This window comes from Cicer arietinum, chromosome 8 (assembly GCF_000331145.2).
Source record: "Cicer arietinum cultivar CDC Frontier isolate Library 1 chromosome 8, Cicar.CDCFrontier_v2.0, whole genome shotgun sequence".
Classification (NCBI taxonomy): domain Eukaryota; kingdom Viridiplantae; phylum Streptophyta; class Magnoliopsida; order Fabales; family Fabaceae; genus Cicer; species Cicer arietinum.
The window spans coordinates 27,645,600-27,672,534 of NC_021167.2; the positions used below are offsets into that span (position 1 = coordinate 27,645,600).

A 26,935-nucleotide genomic window follows, 5' to 3' on the forward strand; every position below is an offset into this window, starting at 1 on the left:
AAAATCATCTTTGTTTATTAAAAAAAAAATGTAGTTAACATTTATCTTTGATGAAGTTTCAAACAATATTCATGCATAGATCTATCAACCTAATATGAGACACTTCCTCACCCTTTAAAAAACATCAAACATTAAATATATTTTTTTATAAGTGGATGGAAGAGAATGTATGCCACAAAATAAATTGAAGAATTTTAGACGCAAGAAAAAGTTGTTAAGTACGACCTAGTATAAAGTGAAGTAGTATTACGTTTTCATTAAGCTATCAAATATATATTTCCTTTTTCTTTTTCTACATTGGAAAATTAATATGCAAGTCAATGAAATTACTTAGTTAACGATTATATCATTGACCTATGAAGCATTTGATAATGATGTGAATGACTAAAATTGGAGTAACTTCAAATGCGCATTTATGTGTATATGTTGTCAATTTCAGCTGTTAATTAATTAAGTTTGTAAGATAGCGAAGACTAAATAATTTTATAAAAAGAAATTATCAAAAACAGTTATTATAAATATTTAAACTAATAAATTAAAAATTCTTATTGAATTAGATTAATTATTCAAATTATTATAAAATCTTAAATCTTTTTGATATTTTATAAAATAACTTAAGGTATTCTATATTTTTTAAGATATAAGTAATATGAAGTTATGAACTCTTAGATTATATTGCTACAAATATTAAATTATATAAATAATTACTCATTGAGTAAATTGATTATTCCTTTTTTTGTTTTTGTTCTCATCATATATTTGGATTTTTAACATGGGAGACAATTTTATTTTTTACCATTGACTAATTAAAGTAATGCATAGTAAATAATAGGCTAAATTACATTCGTGGTCCCTTAACTTAATTTCAAGTAACGTTTTAGTCCTTTATCTTTTTTTTTTCCGATTTAGTCCTTTATTCATAATAATATCAAATAAAGTATGAAAATATGAGTTTATTTGAAGATTTGTGTTACGGATTTGATGAAATTTGTATTATATTGAAGAATATAATTAATTTTATGAGTTTTGATTGAATTTTTTTTTGAATTTTTGTTTAAAAAAGGATAATGTTGTTGAAATTTTAAAACATAAAATATCAAATTGTCATTTAAAATTAAAATAAAGGACTAAGTCGGGAAAAAAAAAGATAAAGGACTAAAACGTTACCTGAAATTAAGTTAAAGGACCACAAATGTAATTTAGCCTAAATAATATGCTTTGACTATGTTTAGTAAAAAGTAGTGGATAAGGAATAAGTTAATTGATAGCAGATAAGTTGATAAATTAATTAAATTTAAAATATTGTATATAATTAACGATTGAATTAATTAGTAAGTATATAATAACTTGAAAATATATTTTATTTTAATATTTTTCAATTCTGATATCTGAGTTGGACTAGGGATGAGAATATGTTAAGTCGTTCATTAGAGGTATATGGTCTGACCTACTTATGGTTTGACTTACTTATGTCTGACCTGATCTGATCTATGTAATAAAAGGTTAGACTCAGACTATTTTTAGAATCTATTTATTTAAATAGGTCAGACTCAGACTTATAAAAAAATCTATTACACATCACAGACCAACCTATATATATATTTTATTATTTATTAATGTTATTTTTTATTATTATTTATTAATAATATTATTTCTTATTTTAAAATATCAATTGCACTAAGTGATTGGTAGCGATTCTATATTTGATAGTGGTTTCATATTCAGTAATCGTTCAATTATGGCCATCACTTTTTTTATTTTATTTTATTTAAATTTGTCCCCTATTATTAAAAAAATACATTTCACGAATTCATATGCATATAGATGCATAAAATAAATAAATAACCACATGCGGGCAACTTCTTATATCAATGAACATTCTTCACAAACATATTTAAACCAATGATAGAATTATTCCTTTTGGCAAGATATAGCCATCACACATGAGTCATTTAAATTATAAAAAAAGTTTTAAAATATTAATTCAACCGACAGATACAATAACATTAAGTTTGAACATTTTGTCCTACGTTCAAATCCAAAATTTCGCATATAGTAATATTTACAATCTCTTAAAAAAAATTAAAAAAATAAGTATTTATCGATTTCAATTCCCCAAACAAACATTCCCTTAAACCGCATTTCAATGTTACTACCAAACAAACAAACCCTTAAATCTTGAGATTTAGACCATTCTGACCAAAGACCATGGGAACAATTTATAGATTATAGTTTTCTCCATTCATAATATTCCATTGATGGGAAAAACCAATATATTTATAATATTCAAATTATGAAAGAATGTAGCAAGAAGTTACAATAAGATAAGAATGACATTATCTTGGCCTTAATGCTATATCTTTGTCGGGTCCTATATGTCTTTTTCTAATACACGCACCCACATTTTCGCTCCCATCATTCTTCATATTTTTATTTATATAGTTTTGATTTCTTCCATATGTCTTTCTAGGAAACAAACAATATTCAACAACCTTCCTTCTTGTCTTCTTCTTCCTTCGTATATTCTTCTATAACAACCATTGTTCTTATTCATTGCCCTCTTCCTCTATTTTTGTAATTTGAACTATAGTTTTACTTATATAAGACTTGTAACAATGTAAATTTTGATTCATTACTTGAAATAGAATAGAACTTTAATTTTGTATGTAGCTATAAATTAGTATAGATATTTTAATCGAACTTTATTTATTATTAAATGTCTTGTATTTTTATTTATGATTTCTTTCTCTTTATTATTTTAAGATCATATTAATGTTTTAACTATATATATATATATATATATATATAGTGGTGTTATAAATAAATTAATGTATTTGTTCTCTTATAAATGTTTAATTATCTTTCTTCTTAAATTGTTTTATTGTAAAATCATTGATTTTCTTTTAAATAAAGATAATTGATGTGATTCTTTCATAATTAAGGTTTTTTTAAAAAAAATTATTTTCAATAAAAATTAAATTGATATAGTAAATTATAAATAACATTTAACCATATAAAAAAACATCCTGCAATTTTAGTTTAGTTCAATAAGATATATAACAACAGATATTAATCTAAGTAAAATAAATTTTCAGTGTTTTTCTTTTCTTGTAAATACATAAAAATGTTTATCAATTGTTTTTCTTTTTCTTTTTTGAAATTTGATTTGTATCTCAATTCAATTTATTGATAAAAACCATATGTGCACTACTTGATTGATGCTCTTTAAACATTGCAAAAATATATTTTCAATCATTAAAATTTTCATTCACTAATTAAGTTACAAAATAACTTACAAAAAATTCAAAATAAAACACTTTATCCAATTCTTTTAAATGAATAAGTCAACTAATATATTGTTTTTCTCCATTAGTAACAAGTGTAAAACGATGATGTGAAGTGTCTATGAAAAGTATCTTTAGAATCATTGACAATTGATATATATACTGAGGGTCATGAAGTGTTTTTATGGAGTGTTTTGAGAGAAGTCTATGTCTTGTAGTAATTTTCACATAATATTATTCTCTAGCTATTATTTGACAACAACCGTGGTTTTTTTTTTTTTTTTTTGGAATTTCTATGTTATTTTTGTGTTTAAATGTGTTATTTAAATTTCTCTGTATGTTTATTTTTCCAACATATGGTATTAAAGTTTTTGGTTCGATCAAATGAAATAGAGTTCTTAGTATGCTATGTGGTTTGATTCTTGTATTGGAAGTCTTCTCGACGGCATAGTTAGGAGGCGGATTACATTGGTAATAACGATGATACGAATATAAGATGTGAGAGACTCGCATTTGAGGGGGATAAAGTTAGGTTCAAGTTTGAGTGGTTAAATTCCCACATTGACTATGAATGAGTTAAATACCAGATATTTAATAGTGGTGACTCATATATATAATGCCTTAAATTTTGGATGAAGATGTGATGTCAAAATTTCTTGTGGAACGTAGAACATTTGGTCTATTGTTATTCCCGCCCCCTAGGAGTCCCCCAACATATATAATATTACACCAATATTATATCATTTAATAACATTTTAACCGATACAAATTTTATAAATTCTACCATTGTATTGAAAGCTTATATCATATAGATCATATAAATTTTTTCACAAATTTAAAATCATTTATTGATGATTGAGACTCATAAAGATTAACGATGTTTAATAATAACACATTAAATTATATATTTCAATAACATATCAAATGATTTTAAATTTTTCTAAAATTTAAAATGAATGACCTATATTATATAAATTTTGAATTCAACCATAAATTTTATAAAATTTTATATCAGTTAAAATGTTATTAAACGATATAATATTGATATAACATTATTAATATCATTCTATAATTTGGATAAACAAGTTTATTTTTTAAGAAAGAGGAATACAGTGTCACAAAAAATTGATCATCCTTATTATATTGGTACCACCAACCCATACTTACATCACAAATAAATATTATTAAAAAAAAGTAGAGACCAAAGCAAAATGCATAAAAATAAACATTAACAAAATTTAAAGAACAAACTCGTGAAACAAATTTTTTTCCATTAGATTCCTTGTAATATCGCATATGTATATATTATAATTCATTTAAAATTATTGAGTCTTATTAATATATGTCCTTATGATACATGTTAATATTTGTCAAAATTATTTCATATATATCATTAAGTTTGATGATCCCAAGACGGTGGAACAACTAAATAAAACATATAATTTTATTATATCACAAAAGTTAGATGTAGCCCTCTTTCTCCTTTCCTTTCTTGATTTAAAAGACATCCCTACACTCATCCTTTCCCTTTATCAAAGGGGCACAAAAAAGCAAAGCTATAAGAAGAATTAATGTATCAAGTTGTTTAGCTTCTTAGGTAATTTAAAAGAAGACAAACACTTACGTGCCCACATTTTCTTCATTTATATTGTGATATCCTATATGAGCTCCACTACCCTACCTCCTTTAAGTTTCTATGGCTCAAATTTTCCATCTCCTATAGCTTTGGTATTAATATTCTAACCAAGGCTAACTAGGCTCAACATATATAAATTTAGACCAAAAAATAAAGGGGAAAATTAGACCAAAAAAGGGCAACAAACATTACATTACATGAGCATATGTCTTTTTTGATGAAGCTCATATTTTTTGATTTTATTCAAATATATTGTCCGCGTAAAAAAAATTACATGTATTGATGTTTTTAAAGTCACGCATAATTAATTATAATTAATGTAAATATTTTTATGGTTACATTTTCGACATATTACATTTACTTAATCATATATGTGATTTATGAAGTAATTATTATTAAAATTAAATATTTTTAATGATATGATTGTTATGATTGAACGGTAAAATAGAAACAAAAGATAAATTATACTAGACGTGTATATAAATTAAATTTATACTATTTAATTTGCTTGTTAAGAAATACTAATTAGTTGAATTATTGCTTTTATGTGACATGTATCAATAAAATATGCAAGAAGCATGAATTAGTTTAGGAGTCGTTTTCTTTAAATTGACAGTTATATATAATATGTTTTCTAAGTTCTTGTGTCATTTGCAATGATGATAAAAAAGTTAACCGGTTTCAAAAGTTTAAACTTTGGATTCGATATTTTGCTTGTTTATTAATTCTCTAATTGCACGTATTTTCTCACTAATTGACTATTAAAGATTGCGATGGCCAATTATATATATCTTGCAAAATAGGTGTAGATTGTGTCGTACCCAATTTGTCTCTAATAATGCATAAACTAAAATAGATTTAATTACAGTTTTAATTTTTTTATTATTATCAATTCAATTAATTGGTCACACTATTATATAAGTCTACAGTTTTGGTTGATATATCAGATTTTTGAATTAAAAAATGACGATTTAACATATTTTAAATAATATGACATATAATTCTATAATATAGAATAATTTAGATGCCTTAATTATTCATATATCATTAATTAAATTAAAAGTATGAAAAAAAAATTGAAGTTGAAAGCTAATTTTTTACAGTATTTTATTCTAATTTCATGAGTGTCATCGTATCATATGGGTGTAGACTGTGTACACAATTTGTCTCTAACAATGGATAAATCAAAATAACAAAAACAATACTCGAGTCACTCAACACAATATTAATCTTGAGCATACGTCGCCTCCATTTTTCTTTCGTCGTGCGTCTTTGAATAGATCAAGAAAATTTCAAATTGTTTATGTAAAGATTTAGGATTTATGTAAAGATTTAGAGTTTATGTTTCGATCTGGTAGAAGGTAGAGAAAGAGAAGATAGATAATATATTTTTCATAAATGAATCTTTAGGTGAAATTTTTTTTATTTATAAAAATTAATGAAATAAAGAAGTATTACAATAAACATATTCAAACGAATTAATGGAAAATGTATATCGTATATTTTATTTGGTATGACGATATTACTCAATATGTATGTATTGCATGATCATGACCTAGCAATATACCATTATCTTTCCTTTTAAATTTTGGAAATATGAATAAGTGGATTAAAAATATTTTTTGATTAAGCATATTCAACAATTTTTAACTATAAAAATTATAAATTGTGAAGGTTTGATAAGGCAACTATATTCCTAAAAAAAATCAATTATAAACAATCGCCATTATTTATATATATTGTAGTGATTTATCTCACCGACTTAATACTAAATACATATTACGATAGTCTAATCGTCATAATATTCATTTTTTTTAAACGCCTTAATATTAATTTATCCATGTTGTTTATTATAAATGAAAAAAAGAAGAGTAGATTGGTCTTACTGTCTAGGACACGGTATAATAGTAAAATATATGCTTTAATTTATGAATTTAATCATATAATGTAAATAGTTTTTACACCATTAATAACTGTTATCCATTATATCATAGAAAATGTTAGACTTTTATTAAAATTGTATGATTTTTTAATTAAATTTTTTAATGAGATAATAGTAAATATTCTTTATGGTTATTTTTCGAATTTTGGTATAGTCTCTCAAATATCTTGTAATTTTTTTTATTCTTAATAATATTTTAAAGTGTTGTAAATGATATGTGATTAATTTGAAGTGTTAAAATAGTTGAGATGTTAAATTAATCATGTGATAAATTTTTACTTTAAAAAAATTGCATCTAACATGTTTTTTTAGATTGTGATTTTGTTGTTATCAACGAGAGTTTAATATTGTTGAGTGATGAAAGATTTTTCAGGCCGATCCAATATGCTTTAAGGACTCAGGAGAATACAAAATGAGGCTTTTTTACAGTAATATTTTAGGAAAATTATTATATCTTTAATTATGTTTTTTGGAATTTTTTTAGAATAATAAAGATAATATTTTTAATCTTTATAAAATACTATTAATCTTAAATAAGATTTTATTAATTTAAGTTTTGAAAAAAATAAAATGAACAGTAGCAAATAATGATTAACATTCTTTTATAAAAAATGCACGCATTTGAAAAAGAATCAAGTTTTTTTATATAAAATAATTGTGTCAATTTTTTTTTACTAAAAAATGATATCCACCATTCAAATTGATAGAAATTATATTGATCGAGAATAATACAATATATAATTAATAAAATTGAAAATGGTAAATATGCGAACAAACTCATACAATATTCAATTTAATAGCGACAAAATATCTATAATAGTGACAAAATCTACAAATATGACAAAATTGAAGTGTTCAAAATACATATGACTCAAGAGTTGTAATGATGGTAACACTAAAGTTATTGATTAAATCTAAATACGTTGATCAAGTTAATTAGTAAAACTAAATCGAACAAACATTGCATCAAAATGAGAAATAAAAATTCATTAAAAGACAAGAAAAAATATAAATATATGCAAAAAAAAACATTTATTTAATTAATACGAAAAGAAAAAAACGAGTTGAAGGGATGTAATATTTCCATCAATATTTAAAAAACCGGAGTGGAGATCAAACTAGAGAGAGCTTTGAATTATAATTCAATTGGTTCAATCTCATAAATCATAGTTGAACCAATTAAACCAAATAATAAATAAATTAATAAAAATATTGTTAAACTCTATAAATAGTTAAAACAAAAATAATTTATAAACTAAAATCAATAAAATTTACAACAACAATAAAATCAATAAAATTTACAACAACAAAAAAATCAAAGACAAGTAAAGTTAAAAAATTGCATCGAGGAAGAGTTAAATTTACTAAATTGTTTTTTTTTTTTAAAGAAATGTTACCGGAAAAAAATGTATAAAAATTTAATTTTTTGAACTGGACAGTTTTCAAAAACCGTTTATAGTTCAATTCTTTCGGTTCATTTTGGTTCAGTCTAATTTTTTGAGTTTTTTTCTTTTAGATTTTGGATGTTTAGTAGTTTTTAGCATTGAACCAGTTTAAACTGAACTCCAGTTCTCGATTGAATCGGTTGATCTAATTTTATTTTTAAAATATTGATTTTTCATTTGTCTAAAATAAAATGATTTAGAGGTTTTTAATTTTATTTACATGAAGACTATATTTTTACTTTGGAAAAGAGAAAAATGGTAAAAGTGTATAAATATTTCTTTATCAGTTATGTATCAATAACTAGTATTATGTATTCCTAAAATAAAATAAAAAAATAAAAAATAAAATGTAAATACTTTTTTAAGTCTTAGCGAGGCATGTGGCCTTCGTGGGATTAGAACTGACTATTTTTTTACGGTATATTATTATTTGAATATATATATATATATATATATATATATATATAAAAGTGTATAAATATTTCTTTATCAGTTATGTATCAATAACTAGTATTATGTATTCCTAAAATAAAATAAAAAAATAAAAAATAAAATGTAAATACTTTTTTAAGTCTTAGCGAGGCATGTGGCCTTCGTGGGATTAGAACTGACTATTTTTTTACGGTATATTATTATTTGAATATATATATATATATATATATATATATATATATATATATATATTTATAATATAAGTAATTTGAGAATGAAAATTAGTTCAATAATATAAATATTTTTAAAACAAATAATTTATTTTAAATTAAGTTAAATGATCTTATTGTAATTTTGTCTAGGGAATATTTATTAAAAAATATCATCAAAAGGAGACAATTTGTTTTTTGGGCCTAGTGGAGGACAAAGGTCTATTCAAACATAACTTTTATAAGTTGAAATTTTCATATCAAACAATAGAAATTTCTACCCATACATCTATTATTTGACCCACACCCCTACATATGAAGTGAATTGCCCATTTTACCCTCTTATATAAATAATGAAATTTGTATTTCTCTTATTTCACAACCACATTTATAAAACCATAAGTAAATTTATTTGATTTATCAATTTAAAAATTTTGGGTGAAGATTTTTAGAACACGCATTGATGAGAGTTAAATTTTTTCAAAATATAAATAATGTTCAAAAACTTTTAAAATTTTCAGAATTTTTCTATATTTAAGAAAAATTATCTCAAATTTTCTCGAAACTATTTATATTTTTCGAAAAACACTTATGTATCAGAAAGTTTATGGAAATATACATCTGAAAACATAAAGAGATTATAAAAAGTGAAATTGTAAAATAATGAGAATGGTAAATTGTGACATGGTAAAGGTATAAAATTGAGTTTTATGAAAAATTGTAGAGGTGTACATAAATGTGTAGGGGTATGAGGTAAATTATTTGGTCTATACTCATATAAAAAAAAAATTATCTATACCCCCTATATAAGTGGGGTTAATTGGGTCCCTTTGTTGGTCCATGTTGTCTTTATTTCCATAAAGCAAAAGGGTCACCGACCACATCTCTCCCACACTCCTAAATTCAACAATGGACCCTCTATTCTAATGTTTCTTAGCTTGGTTTCATTTTTTTAGTCTATAGTTGAATAATATTTATTTATTTGCATGTCATCCACACGTCGCACATGACATCACCATTCATCAAGAAATTAGACCCAAACCCTTGATTTAGGTTAAATAAATTTCTAATTTCTATTAAAAAAGTTAGAATTTTATTAATCATATTACATCTTCACAATTGTCGCTGTTTCTGAGTGTTTTAGAAATTATATCACTATCTTTTATAAGTGTTTCTACTTAATAATATTGGTGATTTTATCAAGTATATATTTCAATTCATACATCGTCTATATGAGGTTTGAAAGTTATCAAAAGTTTTAATTTGAACATATTCTTCAATAATATAGTCTAACACTTTTTACATCATAGAAATAAACACTATTATTAGTGATAGCTGAACCAAAGTGTAACTTGTTTTTATCCATATGAATGTTCCTTGTGAGATCTCAAATACCATCAATGTTAATTTTAAATGGGCTCAAGTCTCATTTTATTCGATGTTTACTCACTAGACATATAGCTCTATGAGAAATTACATCCAAATTATTTTTAACCTCACAATTCAATAGCACTTCTATTTTTTTAAATATAATTTTATGATTTACATAAAAATCAAATAGCAACATATATTGCTTGTGAAAATATTCACTTATAAGGATGAACAACTAATCGATTATAAAGGATCATATTATATTGCAATCACAACAACTCTAATTAGTCCTAAACTATCATATCTTAGTTGATTGAGGACACTATATACCTCGCTAATTATACATTTTTGATATATTATTAGTGATCAATCTATTAATAAGATACAATTTTCACCTATATAAAGATATTGAAATAAAGTCAATTATATACTTTGTTATCTTAGATATGTAAATTTTTTAGAACTAAATGAGGAAAGTCAAGAATATGTTTTGGTTGAAATATACGATTAAACGTGTAAAAGAGACTTGTTACTTTTCTTCTAGAAAAGATAATCGCAATAATTCTATGAGAATAATAATACATGCATTTCTATTTTAAAAAAGAATATAATAAATGATTTAGAACACTTATTTTAATAAAATCGTCGCAAATTTTTTTTATTATTTTTACTATTTTTTACTATATATTCTTTTTTATAACTAGATTTCTTCTTATTGAATTTTTTCAAGTAAGATTTTAACGAAGTATATCCTCAATAGACATTCAAGATAGATTATTATGAATATATATGTTCATTTCCTTAATATCTATAAGTTTTTAGTGAGAGTGACTTTACTTATTGCTAGTAAATCTACCAATAACTGGTGGCTTTTCTAATGTTAATGTTGTGACTACTCATATACTTATTAGTTACAAGCTTTGTACCTATAAATAAAGACACATGTGATAGTATAAAATTTAATGCAATACTATACTCTTATCTCTTACTCTCTTATATTAATTCTATATTCTATGATTTTATACTTTTGATTTAGTTTATTTCATAATAATTTTAATAATGTAGTATTGATTAAATTTTATTTTTCAAATAAAATAAATAAATAGTTTCTTTTCCTCATCCGCTCCTAATACCTCAAAAGCCGTCAAATTGTAAAATATATGTCTGAATTAATTAATCTAAACATATTTTTAGAAGATTTTGAAAACATTAAAAAGAGAAAAAAGAATCACAAAATAAATAAACTAGACTCCTCCCAATAAAACGATCTTTAGTTGGGCCCAATTTTATATAGACAGTGAGGGCCCTAAAGTAAGCCAAGGGAAAAATCTAAAAGGAACTTGCTACATACACTCCCTATGTTCATTTCCACATGCACTTTTAACTTACTTTTTTTTTTTGTCCAAATTAAGTTTTTGATGACTAGTTTTCAAAATATCTTATTAAGAATATTAGTTTTCAACACCAAATTACATTATGGTATCTTATTTTCAAAAGATACTTTTCCAAACATGTAACTTGCTTGTCAATAAAAACAAAAATATAACATTTTCGAAATACAATTTAAAATAAATTTGGAGTTAAAATGTAAATTTAAATGAAAGAATAAATGATTAAAAATCAAGTTATGAAAGTGAATTACGAATACAAATCAATTATAAGATTAGTTTAAAGTATTAAAATGCTACAACATGTCATAATTATGTGTCATAGGGACTTCAACTCTTATTCAATATAGTTATCATGATTTTCAATGTACTAATGTTATTCTGAAATTCATATTCAAATCCACACATGTTTCAATACGAAGTCTATTGCTCTATCAACTCAAATGTTATTCCTAGGCATTTAATGTCAACCATATTTCTATATATCTTGACTTAACCCATATTAAACAAGTCTTTTTTATCTTTTTTCTTTTCCATGTTCATATACTAAACATTAAATCTCAATTGATCGGTTTAAGTTTCAGATTCAAATATAACGGTAAAATAACTTGAATAAATAAATACTAAACATGCCTCATCCCTTAATCCCACTGAATTAATGGGTCAAGACCTTAAAAACTTTATTTCAATAGGGAACATAATATTATGACCTTAGTATGAGATTTTTGAGAGGTGACTATGAGGCTTTTTTAACAGTTCTACCTACAATACACAATTCGTTAAATTTTGAAATTCTATGGTACATATGAAAATTAACATATTTTAATATTATCAAATTAATTGACAGAATGATATGGTTTAGTACTATTGATTTTTTCTTCGTAGTACTATAGAAGTTGTCTAAATTAGGAACATAATAATTTTGAACATCACATGTTTAACTTTTTCAACTTACAAATAACAAACATTTAATATTTAAAAAAAAGTTAATGAAAGATCTATAATACATGACAATATATGTGCAATTCAATAAGGGTGATAAGTTAGTTGGAAAATTTACCTTCTTACTCTTCTCTTATTATTTGCTTTGCACTCTTATGTGGTTTGTGTCCATATTAATAATAATTTATAAATACTAAATACATAGATTATAGAATCTTTTGATGGAAATTGAAAGAAAATTAAGCATTATTCTTCCTCAATTAGTTGGTATCTAATTCTAGTTGATCATATATACCCCCTTCGAAAAAAATGTAAAAAATTCTCATATCTTCTACACACACTTCACTTTTGTAATATTGATTCTTTGATTGATGTTAATGTTACTTCTTTTCCTTTGTGTGTTATCACTTGTCACATAAGAAAAATGTAAATTAAGATAATTGTATCTTTGATAGAAATTGGGTTCAAAGTATTTTGTGTGATTGAGTAGATTTTGTGGATTAGATTTTATCTCCTAACCCACTTCGTCTTTGACGTGAACTTATTTTTGAAACTATCTATTATTTGAAATCAATTTTTTACTTGCGAATTTTGACTCAAAATTCCATAGACAACGCATTTCCTATAGATTTTTCACCGGAATAATTTTATCATTCACATGTGATTAACTGTGGATATTTCCGCAGAAAATTGAACAAATCTGCAGTTAAATTTTCCTACGACTTTTCCTCTAGCAATTTGTGCAATTCTTGCATTCCGCATATATTTCCGAGGTGGTTCCGCAGGTAATTTATATAAAATTTGTTTCCTGAGAAAAATGTGCAAGAATAGTTTACCGAAATGCAGAATCCGCAAATAAGTCTATAAATGACGATTTTTTTTTTAATATATATCTATTGAAACATCAACTAAAAGCATATGAAAACATTATTATTTGAAATTTATACATTAAATTTTATAAATAAATTTTTAAAGTATTTAATATTAGTCTTTAATTGTAATATTCTTTAACAAAGTTTATATCATGTTTACAAACTATAAGAAAGTACTAATGAAAGTATGACTAAAAAAAAACTAAGTATAAACAAGTACATAATACAATCAAATTACAAATATAAAAACAAATTCTACCTGATTTGATTGTTGAGTGTCTTGTGATCTGACACTCATAATCTGTTAGATAGACTGGTCTGTATCTTTTCTATCCTGATTTTTTGATGTACTAATTGTCATTATTATTTTGGTCCTGCTGAGTAATGGAATCAGAACCTTGCTCAGGTTCATAAGTCAGCTGAGTAATGAGTTAACATCTTGCTCATATTCATAAGATTGTGAGTTTGGGGTATGTTTCCCTTCAAAATCACAATGAAAATGAGTTTTATACATCTCAATAATAGTGGACATGTATTATCAGTAATGTAGTACGAATTTCTTAAATTTAAATTGTTTAGAAAATAAGAAATGACGAGTTCTTTAAACACCACATTCCTTGAAACAATAAAACTTTTATCTTAGATATCATAAAACTGATAACCCTTTATACCTGCCTAATATTAACGATTATTCTAATAAAAACTATTAGACATTTTACATTAATTATTGGATAACAACAAACACACAAAAATTACAAAGCAAATGAAAAAATAACTAAAGATCATCTTCTAAGAAAAAGTTTCTTCACAATCAAATTGCCATTGTTATTTCCCCTAACTGCACCACCATTGGCTATAATGCTTCCAAAATTTAGTTTAGGACCATAAAATCCTTGTGGTGGAAAATCCTCTTCACTATCTTCTTCACTCTCCAACAACTCATCACTCTCCTTCCTTTTAATACTAGCACAATGAGGACATATTGTAGGCTTCCAAATCCCTGTTTTCATCACTTCATGAAACATGTAATGTAATGCTGCAGAAGGGTGTTGAATAGGTCCCTCTATTGTAATATCCAAACCAATTTCATTTGATGGTTGAATCCTTACAACCATAGAAAGACCAATATCTATTTTATTTTGACTAAAAATATTTCCACTACTAATGGCATAATAGTGTGCTATAGTTACCTTACAAGGTTTTTCATTATCTCCACTTTTTCTCTTTTCTTCCACCACAAGAAAACCTACTTTGCTTCCACTTCCATAAAGATAAGCACATGTTTCCATAACATAACTTGATGCATAAAAAGTCTTCTTATTCTTTTGCCTACAATTTTTAAAGCCTCCATTTAACACGAACGCAGGTGAGGTAGATGCGAGAAAATCTGAGTCTTTTGCTATTACAAACCAAATATTTCCATCTGAATACATATCACCACTATCGTCACTAAGTTGAAAAGATACACTATCGATTTTTCCTTCTTTGTTTGAAATTCTTCTAAGATCGAGTATACATTTTGATTTGTCTATGGTGTAGGACAAATTCCACTTCACTATATCGAATAATTCACCGGTATGACCGTTCATAACCTTATGCTCTATTTTTGTTACATCAATAGCACCATTACTTCCTAATTGTTCATGGTAGCTTGGAAAATTGATATTATCAAGACGATTAATACCTTTAAGATTGTTTCCCATGTCGATAGAAATCTATTCTTGTAACAACTATAGTATGTGATGAAATACACTAACAACTCCTCATAAATTGGAATTAATAGAGAACCTTGAACACTTCAAGATTACAAGGTTTGAGAATTTTAAGAATGGTCCTAGTTTATTGTCAAAGAAGCGTTAGTCTAACGCAAAATTATTCAATTAGAATTGTCTATGGCATCTAATTCTTAAAACAAAATATAAAATAACACCTTTTAATTTTTTTTTAATAGTAATAATAAACACTTTTTTTCGACAGATACAATATTAAAAAAATATTAAATACAATCACATGATCGTGTAATTTTTTATTGAATTAATTTATAAAAAAGTTAGAAAGTGAAATTTATATTATAAAGTCTAAAAATATTAATTAAATTAAAAATATAAATTTAAAGTCTAAAAATATTTGAGGCCCAAAACAATTTTCTATATTTTTCCATTTTGTTGTCTAATGTATCTTTTCATCGATTCTAGGTGTTGTTAACTACTTATTGCTTATTTTTTGTTTGATTCTTCCACTTTTCTTTTAATCCATTACTTTTCCTCATTAAATTTTTTTTTTCTATTCTATTAAATGTTAATGCTCTTTGGTAGATTTATTTATTTATTGTTAGCTATAGAGAAAGTTGTCATGTATGTTTGTAGGAGTGTTCATGGTGCAAAAATCGAACCGTATTGGATCACATTAATAGTCTGGTTCAGTTATTGAAAATCACTTTTAAATCAAGTTCAGTACAGTTCTGAATCAGTTTAAAACTTGTTTATAAATATAAACTAGTTTAATATTTTAAATAAATTTTTACTTAAAATCAATTTTAAAATAGTTATTTGAAAAAAGACTCTTGAAATTCTTTTGATAAAAAATATCAAATTTTTTTCAAGAAAAATAAATATAAACAATTTTCTAATAATTTTTTTTTAAAAATTAATTTCGAAATTCTTTTGATAAAAAATATCAAATTTTTTTCAAGAAAAATAAATATAAACAATTTTCTAATAATTTTTTTTTAAAAATTAATTTCGAAATTCTTTTGATAAAAAATATCAAATTTTTTTCAAGAAAAATAAATATAAACAATTTTCTAATAATTTTTTTTTTAAAATTAATTTCGAAATTCTTTTGACAAAATTTTATTGATTTTTTTTAAGAAATTTTTTTTTTGAGAAAAATAGATATAAAAAGCTTATCGATAAAAAAAGTTGATTTTTTCAAAAAAAATAATCAGAAGTTTTTCAGAAAAAATATACTTTCGATTTTTTTCTCAAAAATTTTGCAAGAAAAAATGATTTAATGTTTTTTTTTTGAAAAAAAAAAGTTTCAATGTTTTCTATATATTTTTTTTGAGAAAAATAAATTTTAAAAATTTTGTATGAAAAAAAAATCTTAATTGAAGTTAAAAAAATTTAAAATTTTTAAACTGATTTTTTAATTAAGTTTAGTTAACCGAATTATTTTAAATATGCGGTTCAATTCATTAACTATTTTAATAGTTTGATTTATTGTAGCACAATATAATTTAATTTATCAATATAGTTCAATTAAATATTTTTATACTCTTTCCATTTATTTCGAGTGTGATTTAGAGATTTTCAAAAAAAATTAAATAAAAGTCAATTAATAGTCAGGTCAACTTAATATATATATATATGAATGTTTAAGGTCAAGGTCAACTCAATAAACGTGGAAGTTTAAGGTTTAAGGTCAATTTTGATATAACGTCTTTTAAAACATATAATAATAATATTTTAGTAAAATTATTGTTTGGTAATCAAATTTTAATACTTTAAAATATAGAACTATTTATAAAAGTAATAGAGCTGATTTTATACAATATATATATTTTCAATTGAAACAAAATTAATTTAGATAATATTTTATTAGTATTAGTTTATAAAATTAAAATTATAAAACTTTTTATTAATTAAGTAAAAAATTTACTTTTTATGGAGGTATTAGTGGCCAAAAAATATAACACACCTTAAGCTACGCTTGTCCAAATAAGGTGTTCTTTAAACAATTTGAAAGTTAATAAAAAATTTACAGTTCTATTGGCTATTGATAATCAAAATATGACCTCTAAGCATAGTAAAAAGTCTACTACACATTTAAGTTTGAGTTTTAAATATCCTTTTTTAAATAAAACTTGTATCATATGAATACCATAACGCTAAATAAAGTTGTTATAATGAAATACTGCCTTTGTTCTTATTTAAAAGTTTTTTTTTTTATAACTTTTTTTCACTTTTATGAAAAAAAATTAATGTATTTATTTCATGGGTAAATTTTTCTCGAATTTTTTATAAATAAATGTAACTAATTTATTTTTTCATCTTTAAATCATGTCTTTTATTGTTTAATTGATAAATCTATTTCCAGTATAGGGAGATTGAGATTGTACTAAAAAATCAGGAATATTTTAAATCTTAATTCTTTTTAAGAAAATATTGAAACAAAATCACAATTTAATGTTAATTTTATGTATTTTTTTTAATAGGTCAATTTCATGTTATACAATATACTGAATCGGAAAATCAATATATATGAAAAGATTATTATATTATTTATTATTATTATTATTATTATTATTATTATTATTATTATTTTTTATAATCTAAAGTGAACGAGGCATGGTTATATATTTATTTTAATAGGACTGATAGTTTTAGTATTTATATATTTGTAGATTTTGTCAACTAGAAAATCTGACAATTAATGAAATGTCACAAATATGATTTAATATAGAATTGGTAACAAATATGGCTGATAATGGACTATACATTTGTTTTTTATTGAAATAGAAATACCAATATTCTTAGGTTGAACACTTGTCTTTGACTTCGAAAATTCGTAATTATAATAATTTTTTTTTTTAAAACTAAAATAAAAAACGAAATTCAAATCAATGTGGAAAAGTTTAGAGGAAGAAACGTCTTCTCGCAGTGTTTCTTTCATATTGTTACCCTTAAATAAACATAAGGAGAATAAGGGAATTAATAATACTAATTATAACAAAATATCAACTAAAATTATGTGATATGTTGTTGAGACTCGTGACCATGAATAATGTTTAATAAAATTAATTTTTGACGTATTTCAATAATATATTAAATAATTTATATAATATATATTTTTAATTTAAACCACAAAAAATATATAATTAAGAGAAATAGAAATAATTAAAAAAAATTGAGAAAAATTTGGATCGAGATGATCCAAATACTTTCATACATACGAAAAAAAATATATGAAGAGACAGAGCAACATATTTAAATCAATTACATATTTATATCATAGTTTAAATTAATAAACTAACTCATATATTTAATTAAAAATAAATAACATATAAAAAAGTTTTAAATATAGATTGATAATTAGAGAACAAATATTAATAAAAAAAATTAGAGAATCAATATATCATGCATGAATATTCGATATCTATTTTTTTAACAAAATATGTGAGAAATAATATTAATTTTGGTTTGAAATATATATGGTATGAAATTATCTTTTTAAAAGCCTAATTTATATTCGATTTTTTTCTTTTTAAAAGCCAAATTTAATCAGAAACATAAATGAAGAGGAAAATAGTTTTACATTTTTTTAGCCAATGTCATGAATCAAACGATTACATCGAGCTAGAATTATAATAATGTCATAAAAAAATATGTTTTTTAGATTCAAGATCCTTGCATACAACCATGCATACAATAAGATATTTATATTAATTATTTGTTTTATTATCAATTTCAAACTTTTTCTTATTTGACTGAAATAGAGAGATTACATGGAAGTATATTTAATTAGGTAGATTTTTGGAATTTCTTTTTGTGAAAACGAATAGAAACGATCAGATTTTATTTCTTTTTCTGAAACTAAATTAAGTTGCATAGATAAATTTTGATATTTATTTATTTTATTACTAATATAAGTTGTTATATTAATATATTATTTATAGTTATTCTAGAATATACTTATTAGTTTAATAAAATATTTTTAACATATTTCATATGTTCCAAATTCAAACATAATTGATTTTCGTCACTTGGTAATATTAGTTTTAGTGCATTACATGTAATATATATTATTTAACATAATATAAAAATATAATTAAGATACAAAAATATAAATATGTAAAGTTTAAATATGTTTAAAACATATAAAAGAATTCTTTAAAAATAATTAAGAAATGCCTCAAAAAAATTAATTAGGAAAGTATGCTCTTTAATTAAGTTTTATTTAACAAAATAATCATTAAATTTGATTTTTTATTTTTTTGACAACCATCAAGGAGGAGAGAAAGAATAATTGTTGTTTGATTGTTTAAGTCTATTTATAGTTGAATGCAAGAAACTATTGTCACTATAATTAAATATAACAAAGTTGCTTCCACATTACACAAATGAAGATGTTCCATTTAATATTATTAATCAGTTGTTTTTATCTTGGTAGAGCCCTAGATTGTGGCGGAAATCAAATTTCAAATACTATCGTTGTTGATCAACAAGGAAAAGGATCATTTGTAACGGTTCAAGCTGCCATTGATTCTATAAAGAATCAAAATGAAAATTGAGTTATGATTAAAATAAATCCCGGTATATACAAGTAAGTTTTTTACTCTTATATGTGATGTAAATAATATACAATCAAATAAGTTGAAATAGTGTTACATGTTAATATATGTTAATTATTAAATTTATTTTATATTTTTCACACTTTAATTGAAATTATGTAGTACCTAAGGAAAAGCCATGTATTATTTTAAAAGGATCAGGAAGCAACACCACAACCATTACTTATTACGATTCATTTCATAATAAGGGTACATCTTTGAGTGCTACATTCATTTCATCTCCACCTAATATTGTTGTGAGTGGCATTACATTCAAGGTAAAAATACAATAAAGGAATAGAGTGACAAAATTGATAACTTTGTAAATATTTCTAATGCATTTTTTGTATAATTGTAGAACACATTTGGAACGGATGGACCTGCAGTTGCAGCTAATTTTTATGGTGATAAATCTGCTATCTTCGATTCTAGTTTCATGGGTTATCAAGATACATTACTTATATCACTAGGACGCTCTTACTTTAAAAATTGTTATATTGAAGGAGAAGTTGATTTTATTTTTGGTTCAGGCCAAACTTATTTTGAGGTAATATATTTTTTATTTTCACCTATATTATCCTAAAGAGAGAGTCACCTATGTTAGTAAAATTTAGTCACTAACTATTTTATCGTTAAAGATATAATTTGTGTACGAACAGAGTTTTATATTTTAGATCGAACACATTAACCATTTGCTCACAATTATATAAATATACATTTTTCATTGATTTTAATTTATATAATTTTGTACTAAAATGACATAATTAAGGTTTATTTTTTTCATGGATTTGTACTTGTAGAATAGTTTGATAAATGCCACACAACGACACAAAAGACCACCTGGTTATGTGACAGCACACAGAAGAAATTCACCAAATGATCCAAATGGTTTTGTTTTTAGAGGAGGGTCCCTTGTTGGAACAGGTAAAGTACATCTTGGAAGACCTTGGGGCGTTTATGCAAGAGTTATATTTTGGGAAACATACTTTTCTTCAGTGGTAGCTCCTCGAGGATGGAATATTTGGGATTTAAAACATGGACAAGAGTAAGTTTAAATGAAAATACTTCATATAAAAGCAATAATTAAATACAATTTTATTCTATGATTTTATATAAAAAATGAGTGTCTAAGACAATTTATATTAGTATTGCACATCATAAATAATCTTCCATTTTTTTTAGTAACATATTCAATATTTTGTTATAACTTTTTTTTTTAAAAAAAATATGTACTTCCTAAAAGAAATATAATTAAATACAATTATGTTCTATGTTTTTATATAAAAAATGTTCATCTAAGTTATTATATATTGTATTTTACATCATATAAAATATTCAATGTTTATATTAACATATTGAATATATATTTTTGTTATATGTAATTTTTCTTTAATATGTTTACAATTTTATGCAGATTAAATGTCGTCTTCGCAGAAGTTAATTGTACAGGACCAGGTTCTAATACTAAGAACCGTGTCAGGTGGGAGAAGAAGCCAAGTTACTTAAACATGAATGATTATACTTTATCATCTTTCGTAAATTATGATGGATGGCTTGATCAAATACCATCTATAATGTAGTTTATTTTTTCACTCATATATTGAGATATATCTAATTGGATTAATCTATTAGTTATTTATTGATCAATCAATAGTGACTAGTTGAATATCAAACTACGAAGTGTAATTTTATTTTTTATTTTTGTTTTGAGAAGTATAATGATTTGCCATATCTAGGGGTGAATCCATTATATAGTCAATGGGGATTGTAATCTCTCAAGAAAATAAAAAATCATTTTAATTATATTATTAATTTATTTAAGTCTTTGTAAAATTATATATATTATGCATTTAATGATATATTTATTTATAAAGTTAGTTTTTATTTTTTATGTGATAACTGCGAGTAGTGAAAAATATTTCTCTATTATGAATTTTATGAAGAGTGGAATGTGCAATTATATAAAGAAAAAGTAGTTAAATGATTTATTAATTATATATATATATATATATATATATATATATATATATATGGAGAATCACATATTTAATAGATTTGACAATAAAAAAAACCATTGAACATTTTTCATAATATAAAATTAAAAATTATACACTATATATGAGTACATGGTAGATTGTTGGCAAACAACAAGACATAATATTATTATGTAATTAAAATAGAGAAAAGGTACCTTAAGCTACTTATTGCTAGCGTTTAAGCTATTTCTAGTAGGAAGTAAACAAGAACAAAAATGAATTGATGTGAATGTATTATCTTTAGTGTGAAATGGTTATGCTATTTATACATAGTTTTTATCACATTCTTTTTAGCTAACTTCTATCTAACTAACTAACTAAAAAAGTGGTTAATTAGTTAGTGATTACATACAATTAATTTTAAACTTAAATTACAAAATTTGAATACGGAAAACATTCTATGTTTTTTAACACAAATCAAAAACATTCTTAGTTTCCAACATTTATTCTCCTCTTATTAACGATAAAAATATTGGTTCAAGAAGATATTACCATTATAAATGCCTCTGAGTTTCAATAATTGTTGTGCGCTTCCAAATCCTTGTCCTAGAAACTTGTTGAAACATAAGAAGCAATGATGAAGAAGGGTGTTGAACAGGACCCTCCACAAACAACTAAATTATTATTTGATACCGAAATATCAACTATTATTGAAAGTCCAATATATATATATATATATATATATATATAATCACAGAAGAGATGAATTTAAGTTTAAATGGATCAGACTTTACTGACTTACACTTACACTGTTATATCTTTTAAGTTTATTTTCTTTCATTGAAAATTAATGGATTTTTGTATTATGTAAAATTGAATTTAGAACTGACAAGATAAAGACTATTCATCGGTAAAATTAGAGATTTAGAGTTTGTTTGATTTATATCCTAAAAACTCAATTTTAGTATTTTAAAAAACTAAAAAACTTGTATGTATTACTTATTTTTAAAAACTATTTTGTAAAACTGTTTGTAATATTATACTTTTTAAAACTAAAAAAATAAAATAGATAAATAATATTTTACTTTTCATTTCTCAGTTTTTTTAACTTTCTAGAAAAAAAACTGTTTTAAAAATTAGTGTTCTCAAACATATTATTTTTTAAAAATTTCTTTTCAAAAACAATTTTTTAAAATTTATTTATAAAATAATTTGTAAAAACTACAAAGTAAAATACAATCAAACAAACTTTTAATATAAATTTTTTTAGAAAGACTTAGGACTTTGGGACTTTATTGATAGCTTTAAGATTGCTATTATATTTTATGTTTATGTTTGAATATTAAACAAACACTATCCACGTTTGGAATTAATAAGAATAAGAATTCATAATAAGAGTGACATAGTAATCCGAAAATAAATCTTGTTTGCTTTGCATGCTTGTATATAATTGTATTGCTAAGTACAACTTATAAATGCACATATTGTGGAATATTTGCATTGTAATTAGAGAAGAGGAGCGTTATTCTTCCGCAATGTTATTTAATTAATTAATAATTATATAGCATCTAATTCTCGTTCATAGCATTATTTTTTTATGTTATTCTTCCGCAATGTTATTTAATTAATTAATAATTAGATAGCATCTAATTCTCGTTAATAGCACTATTTTTTATGTAATGTTGTTAGCATCTAATACACTAACACTTTTTTCTCTTTTGTTGTTTTCTTTTCTCTCTATTTTTGCCCTCCTTTCTTTTTTTTCTTCATGTTTTTATGTCAAATGTGCATCTATAAAGATGTGAATTTAATGATGGTAAAAAATCCATATACCTTTATGCAGAAGCAGTCGATTTTGAACAAATTTTTTGAGGGTATCGAATTTTATAATTTTAATTAATAAAATAAATATAATATTATATTATATATTTATATTTTAAATTGGAAATTTTTAATTTAAACGCACATAAAATTCCAAAACACAAGAATAGAAAGAGGAGAAATGCGATTGAAAAATTGTTAAATTTGAAGTGATGAAGCTATAGGTGTAGTTTGTAGTTGAACTCTTTCATAATTGGAATGATACTTTTTAAGTGTCTGATGTTAAAAGCTTTACAATTTTCATCTTTGTCGGAATTTTTTTGATTAAAAAATATATCAATTTTTTTATGTTTAAATATCGTGTTATTCATAAAAAAAAAATACACAAATTAATTACACAACATTAACTTAGTAAGATAAACAAAAAATGAAACGAATCACAAGTACATTCACAAAAAAGAGTTCACAAATTCTCAATCATACATCCACTTGAGATAGTATGAGATTGCGAAACGAGACAGATAAAGACGGGCAGACGGCGATGCTGGTCGCAGAAGAGGAGATGCCAAATGCAAGAAGAGAGAGTCTAAGTGAGAAACCAATGTCGTGTGGAGGCCGTAGAGAAAGGGGTTGAGAGGGAGAGACAAGATATATTTGTATTGTACGATGATTGGTCGATGATTGCGAACGAGAGGACTGAGATGAAGAGATGAGATATAGTCAGAGAACAAATAAGAGAAGAGTAAAGAGAAAAGAGAGATAGCAAAGAAGAGAGGGAGATATGAGATACAATAGTGAATAGGTTTTTTCGTACCATAAAAGTTCGAGGGTATGTTAGTAACTTATCACTACTATTTTAATAACCGATCATTATTATTTATAAAAAAAAATATATGAGATGTCGTGGCCCCCGACTACTCCTTAAAAAGGTTTGCCAGTGAATTTGGATCGGGTTCATGGTATTATTGGCTACATTCATAACCAGAATAGGAGAAATATGAGGCGCGTCATGTTGAACACAAGGAAAAGAAAGTTGTGGAAGTGGAAGTTGTGTATGTAATATAAGCAACATAGTATCATAGCCAAGACGATGATGTCATACTAGTCTAATATGAGGATTGAGATCAAAATGAGAAGTCAACTATATCTTAAGAGTTTAATGGAGAAAACTCAACACGAAAAAAGTGTTAGAATAAATGTGAAGAAAAAATGTTATGTGAAATGTCGTTAATGAGTTAGCCTCACATTATATTAATGATTTATTAAAGTGTCCACATTCATGCATTCATTCATAGTCGTGTGGTGGTGTGTCCATAATTGGTTGGAGCCCACATCTTCTTCCGAGGATTTTGAGTTAGTGGTGTTGCTTGGAAGGATCCACGAAGCCCTTGCGGGGAGACATATTCCAGAATCATTACATTGACATATATATTAAGTAATAAAGTCCGTTTGAGTATGCATTGATTTAAGTGTGATTAATGCTTTATAAAGATAAAATGATACATTGTACCTCTTGATCGTTTGGTTGAAACAATGTTATTAATGATGTAAATGTTAGACTGATAAGTTTGTATACGATTGTATGATGAAACAATGTTAGTAATGAATGTTAGTAATGATGTAGATATTATATTGATAAATGTACCTCGTGATCGTTTGGGTAAAATGATGTAGATATTATACTGATAAATTTGTATATGATTGTACCTCCTGGTTGTTGTGGAACAATGTTATATTTTTATTGTACCTCAGTGGTTTGTATGGATTAATTAATATCATCAGTTATGTAGATATCATAATATTATATTTGTATTTTCAGTGTACCTCCTGGTAGTCGTTTGAGTGAGTTAATCTTATTAATTATGTAAACATTGTATTGTTTTATTTTATTGTTATTTATTTATTATTTATTGCTAAGTATTTTGGAGATGACCCTTACTTTTGGACATATGACATTCCTAATCTACTTGCACATCCGGGAAAGTTTTCAGAAGAATAGATGAAACATCTTATTTAATTCTAGTGGTAGTAGTGATCAACTTTAGGAAATTTAGTTATGTTGAACTCTAGTATGTGCCAATTATCATTTTAGTACTACATTTCTGAACCTTATAATTTGAGTATTAAGTATCTAATTGTGATACTGATGAATTTTAAATTAATAATAGATTATTTGTTTGTTTGTTTAAAAAAAATATAAATAAATAAATAAATATGATGTTACAATGCCATACTAGTCTAATATGAGGATTGAAAGCAAAATGAGAAGTCAACTATATCTTAAGAGTTTAATGGAGAAAACTCAACATGAAATCATACTTCATAAAAGGTATAAATGATACAATGATACTCCTATTTATAGTGGTTAATGAACACTAACCTTTCTCACTAACTCTAGTTGTAGCTAGCTAATTAAGTAACAAACTCTTACTAATATCTAACAATTCATAGATACTAACAATCGTCAACAAACAAACTTTAACTATCTTAACAAGACATATGCTAACAACACATACTCTAACACACATTTTCAACATATTCTCTTCTATTGGTTGAAATTTATATGAAATCCACTTGATATATATGGGACCCACTTAAATTAGTGGGACTCACATGAATTCCAAACATTAAAAGAAAATGTGTTAAAAATATGTGTTACGAATACTTTTCATCTTAATAATCTTAACTTGCCTCTCAATTGAATTCTAAATTTTGAAATTCATTTTATTTTTTAAATTATCCATTTTTTAAGGTATAAAAAATAGGGTTAATCAAATTTTTTATCCTTATAAATATACTATCTTTTGTTTTTAATTCCTCTATTTTTTTCAAACAATGATCTATCAAATATATTCTGTCAATAATTTTGATCACTGCTTTTAAAACAATTCGTATCCATCGTCTGAATTTTTAAATGAGTTTTTACACGCATACTTAAAATATTACAAGAATCTCTCCCACAAAAATTTAGAATTTTTTAAAAAAATATGAATTAATATGATTTTTTAAGCTTTCAATACTTTAAAACTCATATTTAATTCATCTTTTGTTAAAAAAAGTTCTAAAAATAAATAATTGGGACTTTTATAACATTCTAAATATTCTTATAAAAAATCATTTAAAAATAGTAAATAGAAAATATTTGAGAGATTATTATTTGAATAAATTTTCTTAAGAAACTAAAAACAAAATAAGTAGACCTTTGGAAAACTATCAAAATGGGTCGGGCCGGCCCGGCCCAGCCCATGATGTGAAGTAGCAGCAAAGTGGCAGTGACGGTAAACAG

General features: G+C 24.2%; 2 protein-coding genes across 2 annotated transcripts; one reads left to right on the forward strand and one right to left on the reverse strand.

Moving 5' to 3' along the window:
• Positions 1-14,077: 14,077 nt before the first annotated feature.
• LOC105852725 (uncharacterized) lies at positions 14,078-15,343 on the reverse strand. Its single transcript, XM_012719320.3, has one exon. It carries the CDS (start codon positions 15,222-15,224, stop codon positions 14,304-14,306), a length of 921 nt encoding a protein of 306 aa, XP_012574774.1. The 5' UTR covers positions 15,225-15,343; the 3' UTR covers positions 14,078-14,303.
• Positions 15,344-19,642: 4,299 nt separating this feature from the next.
• On the forward strand, positions 19,643-21,432 carry LOC101491205 (probable pectinesterase 66). Its single transcript, XM_027337639.1, has 5 exons — positions 19,643-19,808; positions 19,976-20,130; positions 20,211-20,399; positions 20,653-20,897; positions 21,267-21,432. The coding sequence occupies exons 1-5, from the start codon at positions 19,643-19,645 to the stop codon at positions 21,430-21,432; spliced, it is 921 nt and encodes a 306-aa protein (XP_027193440.1).
• Positions 21,433-26,935: the final 5,503 nt, after the last annotated feature.

Coding starts and splice junctions, on each gene's coding strand:
- LOC105852725 (XM_012719320.3), bottom strand. CDS start 15,224: ATGGGAAACAATCTTAAAGGTATTAATCGTCTTGATAATATCAATTTT.
- LOC101491205 (XM_027337639.1), top strand. CDS start 19,643: ATGAAGATGTTCCATTTAATATTATTAATCAGTTGTTTTTATCTTGGT. Junction 20,131..20,210: donor TGAGTGGCATTACATTCAAG/GTAAAAATACAA, acceptor GTATAATTGTAG/AACACATTTGGAACGGATGG. Junction 20,898..21,266: donor GATTTAAAACATGGACAAGA/GTAAGTTTAAAT, acceptor AATTTTATGCAG/ATTAAATGTCGTCTTCGCAG.